Source organism: Onychostruthus taczanowskii, unplaced genomic scaffold, assembly GCF_017590055.1.
Source record: "Onychostruthus taczanowskii isolate IOZ18803 unplaced genomic scaffold, ASM1759005v1 scaffold8, whole genome shotgun sequence".
NCBI lineage: Eukaryota > Metazoa > Chordata > Aves > Passeriformes > Passeridae > Onychostruthus > Onychostruthus taczanowskii.
In genome coordinates this window covers 7370940-7386555 of record NW_024505892.1, presented here as the reverse complement: position 1 = coordinate 7386555, position 15616 = coordinate 7370940, and the positions used below count along the sequence as shown (strand labels likewise).

Here is a 15616-nt window from a genome sequence, read left to right as displayed (position 1 = left end):
AGTAGGTTTGTTAAATAATTTCATAACTTGCCATGTGGCTGAACTCATGAATATCCCTTCAACATGAGGTAAGTGTAGGTTAGTTTTGTACAGATAACTGTGTTACTGTGATTTGTATATCTCCTCTTGACATGCAGTCCAGAGCGAGGTAGTAACTCCATCTGCAGTGTTTCTTCAGTGCTGGCTCCTATGCTAGAATCTTGTTTTGTTATAAAAAGGCTGCCACAAAGCTGTTCTCCTTCTGGCACAAGGTTTTTGGTCTTTATTGATAGTCATTGTGACTAAAGTTCAACTCTCATATGTCAGTACCAAGGACAATTTTTTAAATGTTCCAAAGCTTGAGAGAGAAGGCTTTTTAGATGCACATTAGAATGGGTGAAAAAACAACTTCCAGAAAATAATTAAAGAATTAACTACCTCAGAGGTGTCTTGCCATTGACCTCAGTATGCACTAGAGCTGACACATACTGTAAACACACTTTGCTTTTTTGTTTTGGTTTGCAAGCTAGAGGGACTATTTATTACAAATGCAACAAAATTGGTACTTTGCAAATATATTAACTGTAATTTCATAAAGTAAACTGCTGTTCGAGAATTTATTGACTGTCTATGAAGAGATGAATACTAGCATTTATTATCAGCTTAGTGGAAGATAAAGCCAGCTACAGACCTCAGCCCAGTTCTCGATACTCTTCAATTACCTCTGCATAAAACAAGCTCTCTTGAAGGCTTCCAGAATACTGATTAGCAAATGTACATTATGGGGTTTTTTCCTTTAAAACCCAGCAGACCACAAGCAAAGGCATTAATTAGAAAGAGATGGTCTTCTTACCTCTCTGTGCATGCTGTTGTTCTTATTCCTCAGTTCCTCAGGTCTTACAGGCTGATTTACACATACACTGCCCTGCCCCCTCAAGGGCATATATACATTCTTTGGTTAAAATTTGCTGTTTCTAAGTTAAATTTAAATATGCCAAATGCTGTTACTACTGCAACATAACTATTATGCTATTGCTAAACAGAAAGTTTTAAGAGGGAGGCTGTGTGTGCGAGCAGCAGAAGGCAGAAAATCTGCCTGATCCCCTGTGACAGTGCCTACATTTGAAATGGGGCAGGGGTATCTGCAAGAGTCTCTTGTTGCAGAACTTCTTGTTCTGAAATACAGCTGAATGCAGAAATGAGCATCCACGCCAACTGATACAAACTCAACCTGTCTTATCAATCATCTTTGGCATACTAGTCCTGCTTACATTTAAGCCATCACCAAGGCAGCATTATTGGAACCTAAGTAAAGCATAATTTTTTGTGTGTTGCATGCTCACCGGGATAGCCTCCAACAAAGAGAGGGTTGTTTGTGTCTGCCGAGGTCGAGGCCCTGTTTGGGCTGTCAGTCTCCACCTGTGTGCCATCCACAGTCAGCTCCAAGCGGTGTTTGACCTTGTTTGCAAGAACCTTGTGCCACTGCCCATCACACAAACTGCCTGGTTCATCAGGCTCATAGACAGCAGAGAACCGGCCTGCACCATTGTCAACATGAAACATCACCTGAAAAGCACAGCATGGGCATCAGCAAATTTTCAAAACAGTTCAGTTGTTTTGTTAGTTTGTTTGCTTTTTTTGAAGTCAACATGGTTTGACTGTATGCACAAAAGACTGTGGATTTCTGTCCCTCTGGGATCTGGGTTCTATCACTGAGTTAACACAAGTGGAAGTATGCAAAATTGCTGTCTAAGTTGTCATTTCCCCTTTTTTTTTGTCTTAGTTTTAGGGTGTTTCACATCCCTCTAAAATCTTTATAGTGACAGAATTTCAGACTGGTTTTCCAGACTGTGAATCAAAAGATATCCAAGAGAAACTAGTATTAATAATGACAAAGCTTTTCCTCAAAACTTCTTATATGGTCACTAATTTAAGACCTGATTGCAGTTTTAGGAGACTCAGATATTACAGAATCTTTTAAACTATATTTTATAATAGTAAGATCCTCTAGATGTATGGGAAGGTGCAAGTGTGGCTCTCCTCCTACAGCCCTGATATTGTTTGAGACATCTTAAGATTGGGATTGTGACCTTGCATTTAAACTACCTATGCTGTCTAAAACCAGTTTATGAAGAAAAAAAAGGGCTTTGCTACTCACTTTTCCACCTACTAATTCGATGCCAAGCCCATCCATTTTCTGGCTGCTGACTCCTAGGAGAACACCGTTCATTCGCGTTGTACGGAATTCAAATTCCACAAGCAGATCTGTTCCCACTCTGTATGCACCAACTTAGAGAGAAAAGGGGAAGCACAATAAAATGAATATAAGCATCTAATACATTATTCCTAATAATCATCACACAAATTGTGCTGAGTGTAAGGCAAAGTAACTAACTTGGCATTGCTAATGCACTCCATTTAATGCGAAACTGCGTAAATAACTTTTATGGCAATTGTGCTTTGTGCAAGACCTTGCTAGGAAGTCACATAGTTTTTCCTCAGGCGGGATAACTAAAAATGATCAGCAAGAGTTTCAAGTACTGTTCTCACTTTGCTTCCAGCCAACAGGAGTTAGATAACACTGTGAGTTTGTGAAAGCAGAATCTCCTCTTTCTCTGTTTTTTGACTATCACCAGAATTGTTCATTACCTGCTTTGGCAAAGCCTGTTCCATCGAAGTATGTTCCCTTCTGTGCAGTGACAAAGCATTTTCCAACGTTGAAGCTGGAAGTTGGATTATTCAGGTCAACAGGTGATTCTGTCATTTTAAAATTCCTGATGCAGCCATCAATGCTATGGAGGACCTGCAGTCAATATTTCAAACAAAATGTAAAACTATGAGAAGCAAGCTTAAAGCATGCAATCAATGAGTGCATTTTCTCTGCTTCTCTGCTGGATTTATGGAGCTGAATAAAACTTGAATTTTACATGGCTAATCCTTAATATCTGATTGTAATTGGAAAATATTCTTAATCATACTGAAGATGAATTACATTACTTCTCAGGGATGTGATCTGAGTCACATCTATTTGGCTTACTGGAAAGGACATAAAATAATACACGACATAATGAAACATAGTAAATTACATCAGCAATGCAGGAATTTAATGGCCTATATTTTGCCTTTTTAATTGACTAGGTTATGGAGTTTGCAAGTAGATGAAGATAGTGGCTATAGTTCTCTGGACTGCTGGTAATTTTACTAGATGGATTTTCTTTTTTCCCTTCCTTTAATCACTTTACTGTGGGCCTAATGTTGCATGGTAAGACAGAGGTAATGCAGGTAACATCACTACTAAAATGAACAAAGCCCCTCTGGGAATGTTGTTGACTGTACATAGTCTGATGACTGCAGTGATGAGGGTCACTCAGTTGGCCAGAGAGGCAGGTGGAGGCAGGGAAAGTGCTCATGTCCATGGAGGCTCCTGTGCAGGGTAGCAAATTGCAGCTCCAGTTTGGCTCCTGCGCTGGGAACACTGAGACCCCCAGCCAGGGGTCTGGGCACACTTAGAATAGTGGTTTGATTGCCCACGAATCTGCCTGGGCCAGGGATTTTTCTGGCTGTGAGCAGGGCATCCCAGTGGGATCTCTGAAAGCCACTGGCATCTCCTCCAGAACTCGCCCTCTCTTTTTCTCTCCAAGGTCAGCATAAGCTGCATTTTGGTTCTCAGATTCAGAGAGAGTCTTTGATCTTTAACTTAAAGACTGGAAAATCTATCCTTGATACCAGTGAGACAGAGGAAAATGATACATCATGTACTTGCAGGAAGAAAAAGAAGATCTATTCATAAGCAGTGCAGTAGAAAGGAGGAAAATAAACACCAGTGTATAAAATTCAGCCTAGAAATACATACAAATACAAAAAGGATAAAGAGGCACACCTGCAGACAGAAGTCTTGACTCTGCTCACTACCCCCTCTAACAATATTCTGACCCGTAATTGGAAAGAATTTCCAAAAATTTATTTTCTTGTAAATCAAAGCTGTATGTACTATGAAATTATATAGCTTACTATATACCTGTACAATATTTTCATGAGAACATGAGCAACACCTGTGAATAAATTCAGTTCTGAGCTGAACAATTCTTTCTGTCAGATTTTTCATAAGTAATCCTTTTTGTAATTTCTAAGTAAGTAATCTCCAGATCAACAAATCTTGTTATCAAAAAAGAGAAGTGCCAGAGAACAAAACAAACTTTCACTGCAAGAATAATTCATAGAAATGCAAGATTTTTAGATGATTTGATAACATTCTCTAACTTTACAATTTTCTCTTCTCTATGGAAAAGCGAATCTGATTAGCATGGGAACAGCAATAGGACCTCTTTTGCTGAAAGCAGAGTTTTGAGTGCTCAAAATGCGACATCTGCTGAAGCTCAGCAAGCGGATGTTGGTCTTCTACACTGAAAAGGAAGCCAACCCACCATGGTTATATAATAGATTACTGTCTAAAAGGACTAATGTGTGTACAGAAGAAAGCCCTGACTAAGGTAATGCATCCTTTCAACTAGGTTTGCTTCAGAGCCTCTACATGAAGCTACAACCCAATAGTCTTATACATTGCAGTGTATTTTACTGAGCATGACTGGAAGGCAAACATCATCTTTTACATGACATTTGAAGTCACAGTTTCATTTAAATCCAACAGCACATAAGACTGTCAGGACTTGACATGACTGTTTTTGCCAGACCTGAGCCATTTATCTGCATGGGTTCCCTCCATTACCTCTAACAAATAGCAATAGGTAAGGACACAGTGTGATCTTTCTCCTTAGATTAGTAAGTGTAAATTGCAGATATATTTCAAAGAGCATAAATTGATACTACTAGGAATTATATGTTGTGGGTAAAGTATTGCTTTTGGTTTTCAGTGCCTCAGATCTGGTTTGGTAAATCCTAATGATATAGATTTGACTCAATTTGGGCTTTCTGCAAATCAATTATTTACTAAGAAACATGATCTTACAGGTCAGTTTTCTTTATGGAATACAACTCTCAGATGTAAAGTGATTACTCATCCTCTTCATTCCCTATGCATGAGTTTATACATGGACTTAAGCAGAATCTAGGAATTTCTTTTCTGTATTTATTTTGCCCACTCAAAGAAGGGAACTCTTTCCTGTCCATAATGGTACTGGACATTGGAAAATGGTATTTTCCATTCCATAGCCATCTTGGTATAATGGTATTTACTCATGTGCAGCTTCTTTGAGAGTCTGTTTTGTTTCCTTACCAGATTTGTGCTTTTTCTGATCTTCATGGATTCTCTGTACCTACCCAGGATGAACTCAGTCATAGTTCCTACTGACATCCCCTTTTTTTGTGTGTCTGAATTGTGCTGCGCTAGATGCTGAATTTGTTGCTTACAATAATTAAATTCATTCACATTCTGGCTTCTGCTTTGAAAGAACCATCTTCACAAAGAGGAAAAGAAAGCATAGAAGAGGTTTTTCTCCCATTCTGATACTGGTGTATCTTGGGAGGTTGGAAGGGCATCAGTGAGATGACTGGCATGGAGTTGTGCAGATAGATGCAGTAGATGCATCAGGGTGACAGAATATAGTGTTCCTAGTTAACTCTACAAAATTTATGACAAAATGACATTTATTTCTCTGGGTTCTCTGTCATCTTCCATGTTAGCATGGAAGCTGGGCATATGAACCAGAATAGTGATACATTTATATATGCACATTTAATTTGGAAACAGAAAGAGGACAGCAGAATTTGCATGGCCTTCCTTCAAAACACACTCTCTCCTCTTTTAGTAATAGCAACACAAAACTGATTATTAGAGTAAGCAGCAGTATACTGGCTTCATTGTCCAGGGTAATTTTGGCTTCTGCTGCTCCTTGTAGGAGATCCTTTCACTGTTTATTAGCATTTGCTGCTAGGTTAATTACAGCCAAGAGAAAGGGCAAGTGGTACTCAGGAATCTATACTCTAGCTGTGCAGTGATCCAAGTGGATACAAGCATATGGAACTTTCTGCTTTTCCAAAACTGTAAAAAACTCTGCTATTTCAATTTTTTTTTTTTTTTGCATTAATTGGATTCTGAATCAGATCTTTCCACTGACAGAATGCTGTTTACCTCCACTAAGGTCCATTTTATCCATATCCTTGAGCAGTCTGAGAGAAAAGCAAGACAGAACAAAACTGGGAAGACATTTGCACCAATCAGGACATACTTAAAACATGTGAAATAACTTAAACAAATTTGCTTACCGGACCAATTCTCCTGGTTGTGTAGTTAATGGGCAATCCTCCCACATACAGCATTCCTACAACATCCAGTATATCAGCCTTCTTGGGGCTCACAGTCCCGTTAGAAACACCATCTACTATGAGGTTTCCTTCTTGCTTCACTCGACTTACTTTTATCTAGAAGGACACAAAAATGTGATACAATTACAGTAAGTTTTCTGACAATCAAGTACTTTCAGATTGTAACTAGTGTTACAGTCCAAAATAGATAACAATACACAAGAAAGTAGTAGGAGTGGTTACAGAAGTACCACAGCAGCAGCTATGGATAATATTTATAGAACAAAGCTTCTGAGCAAGGTTTTGTACCAACATCTGACTGTGTTTTACTTACATCTGGGTCAGGAGGCATAATGAAAATTATTTACTAGAATTAATGAAAAGACTTGAGATGTCTTTAAAACGCTTCATTGTTATGTTATAATAGGTATGACACAGTATTTTTTTTTCTGGAATCAGACAGCAATTTTAAGCACTGAGAATAGATAAGTACTTCAGAATAAATGCTGAATGTTATGGAACCAGTTGCAAATCTTTATAGCAGCACATGTTTGTAGAAAATATGGAGTTTGATTTCACTAGCTTGGGCATGCCTCAGATCATAGTTCATGCTAGAGTCAACACAATCCCGAGTATGTTCTGCTGGTATTATGGCTTCTGTTCAGACAAGTGGACTGCGAATTGTATGGAGGGAGTGCAGTTGCTGAAGAGCTGAGAAAATTCTAGGCCAATGTCTTTCTAAAAGTTTATATTGAAATTTCTACAGCTACCATAATAATGGCTCTGCATAAAACTGAATAAATGCAAAATGCATCATGCATGTTAGCAGATTCCTAAACAGTGTAGTAGTTGGCTCATCAGAATAGCAGAGAGACAAACAGCATTTTTTAGCTTTTCTTTAACATGGCTGCTTCTGCTCCAGTGTGGCAGCGTATCTGTTACGCAGTGGGAATGACAACACTGACAAGGATGGCCTGAACTTGGTGTTTACAGGCAACTGTAAATTTGAGATGGATAACTACACCTTGGGCAAAAGGAAGATTGGTGGGTGAGACAGGAACTGGGAACAGACATTCTTATAGAGAACCTAAACAGAGAGCAGGATAGCGGCAGGACCAAGTGGCTTCTGTAGGACTGATGGAGATGTTTTTAACCTAAATCATTCCCAACAGAGAAAAGGTAGTCACTAAAGGATTACTTTAAGGAAAAGCCCCTGCTTTATCAGAAACAAAGACTGTGGCCTTTTCCTAAAAGCGTTGCCTTCCCTCCCTCTCAAATTTTTTTTTTGCTTTTTGGGAACCGAGACTTTGTCTCCGTTCTCTGCTATGGAAACAGGATCTACAAAAAGGAGCACTCTCTTGTGGAGTGCATGCCCAAAGAGTACAATCTTCCATTAAGAAATATATGCTCCACTTAGTTCTCTTAGAATAAAAAGAAAATTGGCTAAAGAAGCAAAAGCATCTCTTCTGTATCCACAGAGGGAGTAGCAGAATGGGGCCTTGGTCTGCTGCCAGTGCTTGCAGGCATTATATGAAAGAGATAAATGATTACTAGAACTTCATTTTTTCCCTTAATGAAATATCTTGGTTTAGAGGAGTTGCTATCATCAAAAAGTTCATGACTGAAAACCTAGTGAAAATAAAATTCCTGGAGAACAGAGTGGAAATGAGGCAATTAAAGTGTAAGAGAAAATGCAATTTGATTTTTTTCTCATTTGGGGATGAGATGTGGATGCTGAATTTCTAAATATCTGTACAAAATTCAATGTAACTGATAGCATATAAATTCAACCCACAGTTACATGTCTGCTTTGCTTCTCTGCCTTGAATGGTGCCTTCTATCATATCACCAAGTGAATATACTATGTGTCTGTTGTCCTTGGCCAAGTAAATAGTAGATTTCATGGCTGTTATGTCATTCCTTCTCTTAGCATCCAGGCATTGCATATAATGGTCCCTCATAAAGTCACAGAAGGTGCTGCCAAGTAAATCCATGAATATCATATTTATTCCCTACTGAATTTATAATCCAGGGAAGGTTTACTTACATGTTACTTCTTTTTTTTTTTCTTCTTTGTTCTCAGCAATCTGCCTTAACAATAGCATTATTAATGTAGAAAAAACTGGTTTTAATGATGTATTCCATCATCATGAGCTGATACTCACATGAGCCCTATTAAGCAGGAAGGAACATTTTCTGTCGTTCCTTACATGGCACATATTTTAAATATGTTCAGAAATATGTGTTTCCAGAAGGATAAATTTCTGTGCACCAGTGCATCTGACAAATTTTTTTGCTAGATTATTTTCTTTTTTTCCCCAGAAAATATTAGTTGTAAAGTTTGGCTCGTGTGGATTACATTTTGCAAATATCTCAAGGCAAAACAAAGCTCACTCTTACCATTACAAAGCATAATTTAGAATTAGACACTATTATACCTGGTGCCACTGGCCATCATTTATTTTGTTGGAAATCATTGTGCTGGTGTTTCCACTCCCCAGATCATAACTGAAGTAAGGCAGACCGTTCTTTATCTGAACTGTAGCAAAATCAGCATGGTTGATGCGGGCCATATAAAACAGCAAGCCAGAATCAGCTGTTGTTCGGACTTCAAATTCAATTGTAAGCCTAGAAATCAAACAAAAAGGAAACAGTAAAAATGGAAAAGACATTTGCAGTCAAATATGCACTAGGCAAATTCATCTGCTCTAACTTTTTGGGTTTTTTCTAAAACAATTTTATACTGCTAGTGGTTAATTTTACTTTTCCATTAGAATTCAAGAAAAATAATCTGGTTTTATGCAAATTACATTTCACACCTATCTGATCCCTGACATGTGAGCATTCATTAATTCCTTTGCTGTGGAGATACAAAACTACAATCCTGGCATAGAATTTCAAGACGTAATTCTCTGTTGCAGCTGTAGCAGCTAGAAAATCCCAGCACTTGTAAAATTCCAGCAGCGTTATCCATCATCCACACACATAATGCTCACAAAGAGGAGAGAGCTGTAGTGACAGCTGGCAAATGTTGAGTTTCTAATGAGTTGTATTGCCTGAAGACAGGTTGCAAAACTTTTAAAGATGCAGACAGAAGAGTTTACAATGAGGATATAAAACACTTATTCTGATCTCTCCCAAGAGAAAATGAGGCTATGTCTGAGCAAACCTAATGACCCCTTGGACAGAATGGTAATGTTCAGAACCTCCTCTACAGCCAAGAACCTGTGAAGAAATTATTTGGATTTTCTAATGCTATTGGACTGGCAACACATCACTAACTTTGCTCAAGCTGAGCTGCAAAGTCAGTACCTGAAAGCAACTGATAATATAAATGAAAAATCATTGCATGAAAATGATCAGTCCAGGATCATTCCTAGCTTTTTACTTTTCTAAAATGAGCATATGTGGTACAACATCTTTTATAGGGATAAATAAGTGTGGGGCCAATGGATTTGGAAACTATAAGCAGCAAAATTGCTTAGTGATGTGTCATGGCACATTTGTTACTGACCAAGTGCCTGCAGAACAACAACAGCAACAAAAACCCCAACAAATTCTATCTTCACAAATCCATTTAAAAAAGGTTTTATAAACAGTTCACGGAATTCCTTTGCATGTCAACAGCTAAATGTATATAGTATTATTATATAGTATTATACTTTGGGGTAGCAACATAATTTTTCCTTTTTACTGTGCAATATTGATTTTAACTATTGGAGGAAAGGGGAAAAAATTCCTTATTAAAAGAAATTATCAAGTTACTGAACAAAAAAATCTTTCCTCTGAAAACGCCATCTTTGAAGTCAGTTGCACAACCTGATTCTATTACTCCGGTTTTTAGGAAATCAGTCTGGGATCTGTGTGTGCCCAAAACATTGCAAACAAAGAGGTAAATTGTTTTTATGAGAGCTACTTAGTTGGGCATTTCATTACCTAGATTTTATGCTTTCATGCTTTTTTAGGTTTGCTTAATAAAATTAATTAGTTATGGCATGTGATCTTTTCAGATTATGTCCACAGTTTTGGGAGATACCTTTGAGAGAATCAGGAGGGGCATTTTATTTTGACACTATTCCATCAAAACTCATTGCTGAAACAAACAACATACCTGTTTTTCACTTTAGTGTCATCGAATGCAACTGCAATGTGGCTGTTCCTTGAAAGACCAAACTGCTTGCCACCTTCTAAAATGGCTGGTTCTGTGTCAGCAGCACAGGAATCCTGCAAAATATACAGCAATCATGCAAAGTTCACATTTTGTATCTGTCTCAGCTGTGCATATGCTGGGAGTCTCCCAGCTGCTCAGGACTGAGACTATTGTACTGAGATGAGAGACTGGCCCTGCAATTTTCCAGTGGGCTGGTGTCTCATCACACCAGCTAAAGTTATAAACCAGTCTGACAAGAACTTGGTATAAAAGCAGCTCATTAAAATAGCTGTAAAAGCAAATCAAAGTAATATATGAACATTGCTGCTTTCATGCTTTCACCAGTGGACATTTACAAGAGACTTAAGTGATTTCCAGGCAGTTCAGGCAGTACTCTTAGCTCACATAACTGAGTTTTACACAGTAGGATGCCCTCTTACAGAAATGAAACAAGATTTAACTTTTAAAGGGATGCTTTGTTGTCAACTTGAAATCCAGTCACCTTAAAAATAATGAGTTAAAAGTAGTTTCAGATCCTGCAGCTGTCAATGAGTCCTTCATTTTATTTCACTATATTGTTTTACAGCTGTATTCTTTGCTTAATGTGCTGTTGCTTCCCCTGGTGCTGTTGGAAGGCCCCCACAAACAATCAGGGAATCCGAATAACTGATGGATAGATGTAACAGCTGTTGAAATCCCCCAGCTGTCTAATGCAGAGACATTACCCAGCCTGTGAAGAAACAAACCCCTCCCTGTAGTTCCACTTCTATTAATCTTGAAGTGGTGCAACAATGCAAGGTAAAATATCTTCTGCCCACTATAATTTTCTTGTTTTAATTTCACCAGGTCTTTTAATCTCTGGTCCTAAAGCTCTTGTATAGGGGTGCCTGGGGCAATGTGAGACCATGGCAATTACCAGCTTCTACTTATGTCTGGCTTTTGCCTCCCACTGAGAGTATTGTGAGGAAAATACTCAAAGGATCTAACTCAACAAAATATCAGATAATACTGCTGGGAAAAAACCAAACTTTGATAGCTGCAAGCTCTGTTTTTAAGCACTGTGGCTGCTATCATTTTGGATTGGTGACAGACTTTTATTTGAGCCCTGACTCAGCAGGGGTCTGCAAAGCACAAGGTGCAGTGCCTTGCTGACAGAGTTCCTTCTCTGAAACATTTTGAAAATGTCATGAGTGACTTAAGCCCTGAGATTTCAATGCAAAGAGGAAATTTACTTCCCTCTCCCACTTAGTTTTTCAGTAATATTTTTTGCTTTCATACATCACAAAGATCTTCACAACTGTATAGAACACCTCTAAAATATAGCTTTGCATAATAAATGCTCTGGTTTGACTATGACAGAGTAGAACACCATGCATTATGACAAGAACAATTGATACATCAATATGCAATGGAGGGAAAAAACCAGAAAATTCACCAGGACCAAGCAGGGTTATGAATGTATAATACCAGACTTCCAGTGATCATCAAAAAGGAAAAAAAAATCATATTCCCATATAGCAGGGTAAAATTTTGAATTATTTTAAGCTTTACAGGCTTAACAAGAAGTCTAACAACTAAGCTAATGATAATACCATGCATTTAATTTAATTACATTTTAGCTTGCTAAAATTTGAAGACAGGGAATAACAACTGGTACTGGAAAGAACTGGAAAATACATACAGACACCTTTCTCTGGCACATTTTTACATTTTACATGGTAAAAGGATATATTATGACAGTAAATTTAATCCTAGGCTGGTATATGTTAGTAAGGGGTCTGACGCTGACAAGCTGCTCCTCAACATCAGTAAACACTGCGGTTTTTCTTCATTGCAGCAGGGTGACTGTAAGAAAGGGCAAGGAGTGTGGGAGAGTGTACAACACACCATGGTGGCTGGAATCATAACATACACTGATTGTTTACTAATAACTAGTAATAGTAAGCATTCATTAGGAAAAGACACCAAACGGAAAAAAAACCAAACGGCAGGGCATGTTTAAAAAACATCCATATTGTATTCACAAGCCTGTGCCCACTTTTGTTTCACCTAAGGACAGCCAGCTTTACAGCTTTCACCAGACTGTGCACTAAGTGTGGGTCACCAGCCTGTATTAAAATATCTCAGCTTTGCTTTTTGAGTAATGGCCTTAATGTGTCTTGGCTGCTTAATAATCTGCCACCTTACACGAGAGACTGAACTCTTCAGCTGCTCTTCACTTCAGTCTTGTAAGATGTCAGGAACTTGACTGATAGGTCAAGAAGTTCAGTGCGTATGGCAGTGGAAATGAAGAACAGAAAAGGCCACTGGTGGACTGTCACACACTCTCCATTTTCTCATTTGCTGTATTAGTAATTACAAAGAAAGCAATTAGTAGAGAAAGCACTGAAGCAGTGCCCCCAGTTCACTGGATATTGTTCATAACACAAGGCAGAAATGCATGGACCAAAAATGGGTGGTACCGTCACGGAGTCAAAGGCAGAAGGAAGGCTGGCGCTCTTCGTTTCAGCAGCAAGCGAGCCCTGAGGAGCCGGGAACAATGTGAGGCAGAAGCAGCAGTTACCCAGTGTTGAGGAACATTATGGCATTCACAGCAAGCAGCAGCAGACTGGGGGCTGGTGTATTTCCCAACTGTCCTACTCATGGGTCTTGTCTTGCATTTAGTACAGGGTAGGTTTTTTTCCTCATTTGGGATTCAACTGCCCTCCCCTTTTACATGCAGACAGATATATGTAGATAAAAAAGGTCCTAAAAGTACTCAAATAGAGCATAAAAGTTATTTAAGCCTCCTATGTGAAAATACATTTTTCTGCTGTACATTTTCCATATGCAGTCCTTCTACACTGAGATTCTCTATAATTTACAGTAGTATGAGTGCCATTTTATATGAGTGTTACCTCGTTACCAGACTGTAGCTACTTTTTTGCAATTGACCCCTTAAAAATACTTTGAAGAACTCACTAATACGAATGTAACAACTATCCAAAAGCTTGCTTTATTTAAAATAGTTTCAAGCCTTCAGCATACTAAAACAGTTTCATTATTTCCAAGAGAGAAGGGAAGTAATGGTGTTTTATTTAGAATTCTTGTTTTAAATTATCACCACTCTAGATATGTGACATACAAAACTCACCTAGCTGGAATGGGCCTAGTTTCTGATATTAATGAGCAGATCTATTCCTCTCAATTTTGCTATTTTAAAAGTTATGTTTATAGTCTTAGGAAGTGTGCACTTGCTCTTTCATGCTCTTCTGTGGTTTGATTATTTAAGGTTTGATCAACAGATACTACAACGGCATTCCTTCACAACAGTGAACATTAAACGGGATAACCTTTTTTACCTTGTTGTCTGGTTCCTTATCCTTTCTATAGTAGCCTTACTGTACTGCAAATTTGCTTTGAACTCCAGAGCTGCATGGGAGCCCTGGTGCTACAACTACTCCACCTTGTGGGAACGAGTCACAACCGCTGTCCCAGAGCATGAGAGGCCGGTGTTTGTAACTGCGGGGCTTGGGGCACGGTAAGAACTGAGATGGAGCTCGCCTACCGTGAACCCAAGGCTCCCATTTCCATGCATGTGATGTGGAGATTTCAGTAATACCTGATAAGTCCTTTTAGATAAAGCTGTGCCATATATACTGGCCAACAAAGGTGGTCATGTATCTCAAATAGAATTTTGGCTCTTAACTTCTCAAAACCATTTAATTGTTATTGAAGTGTAAATTCCACTAATGCAAATAGGTTCCTAACTGGGGAATGTGCAGTCTTTTCATGTATTTTGAAACCTCACTCATATTAAACTATAGCCTGCATAAACCTGTCGGTTGTATTCAGGTCTAAAAAAACACAAATAATTTTCCCTTCAAAAATATCTTCTGGTGTATGTATTATTCATTTTAATATTCAGATGTGTAAACATATGTTTGTGAATAGTAAAATGTTGCATCAGCTTATAAAACTACTACACTTGTGAGAGGAGGAGTTTCTTCCTTAAATTTTGTTGTATAAGACTGCTTGCCACTATCTCACTGTCTATTTCTGGTAACAACAGTTGAGCTCAGTTTAGCAGTGACTGGGGTTTCATTTTGTAATTCTCCAGACTGAAGTTATAAAATAGCAGTGGAGGAATTGCCATATTGAATAGGCCTCCTGGTTTATCTTTTCCTTCATCACGTCACTGCCGTGACTGTTACCATGTGCATCACAGACCAGCACAAGAAATATCATAATGAAATGGATTGCCCATGGGAAAATTTCCCTTCCAGCCCCAAGCAAATATTGCTTGGCTTACACCCTGAAGTGTAAGGGTTTACAGTTAAGCATGCAATCCAAAGATATTTCTAAAGCTATATCATTCTTTAAATTACTGTTGTGATAATCCAAGCAAATGGTATCAGCCAGTTTTCTATTATGCACAAGTTTCAGTGACCTGCAACACGGTGTTCCATTTACAGTATCATGCGGAATTGTCACTATTTTTGTGGCAAAATGCTTCATTTTTCTTCATGAATAGCCTTTCAGTTTTGCCTGGAAAAAACTTTTCAAACTCTGACTGAAGTGGCTTAAACTTACAAGTGCTGACGATAGATATGGTGTTGGAGGAGTAGAAGCAGGAGGGATTCTTGGCCCTTGTTTCTCTCCATTAGTGTCTGGTTCAGGTTGGACCAGAACTGTTGCACGAGTTGGTTTATCTTCATCCTCTGTTGGCCTAACTTCTGGTTCTAGTGTGGGACATCGGCCAATATCTGCATTTTCAAAGGACACGGGCTGAGCAAAGTCCATGGGGCTGAGAACACACAAAAAGAGTGATATCTGTTATTAGTTTTTTGCCTTTTTACCACCCATTTATAAAGAATAACTACATGCTGCAGTATAATTTCACTTCGCAGACACAAAAGCCAAGACTCATCCCACCCTGTACAGGCAGGTACAGGTACAGAAGCAAGACACTTAAACTAGAAGTGATAGTGACCACTGGCTTTTCTTCCTACAGTCAGTGCAGAGAGACAGGCAACCTCTTTGGCAAACTTTACAGGCCTATGTAATTTCGATGGTATTACAGAGAAGTCATTTACTCTCATGTGGAGTAATAAAATCCTAATTTAGGTATGTCAGATATGCAGAAGAAAGATTTAGATGGAAACTTTCTACAGAGGTTTTATTTTATTCACCATCGCCTTTCCTTTTACTCAAACGTTCCTTCCAGATTACTGCACTTTCCACAAA

General features: G+C 38.5%; 1 protein-coding gene across 6 annotated transcripts in view; it reads right to left on the bottom strand.

Moving 5' to 3' along the window:
* LAMA2 (laminin subunit alpha 2) overlaps positions 1-15616 on the bottom strand; it is a 337914-nt gene that overhangs the window by 1311 nt on the left and 320987 nt on the right. For all 6 annotated transcript variants that reach the window (XM_041423612.1, XM_041423610.1, XM_041423614.1 and 3 more), the window contains 7 exons: positions 14963-15176; positions 10352-10464; positions 8679-8868; positions 6202-6357; positions 2629-2782; positions 2138-2268; positions 1323-1545 (listed from right to left, as the gene is read on the bottom strand). In XM_041423612.1, the coding sequence (XP_041279546.1) occupies positions 1323-1545; positions 2138-2268; positions 2629-2782; positions 6202-6357; positions 8679-8868; positions 10352-10464; positions 14963-15176 (1181 nt within the window). The remainder of the gene's footprint in view (positions 1-1322; positions 1546-2137; positions 2269-2628; positions 2783-6201; positions 6358-8678; positions 8869-10351; positions 10465-14962; positions 15177-15616) is intronic.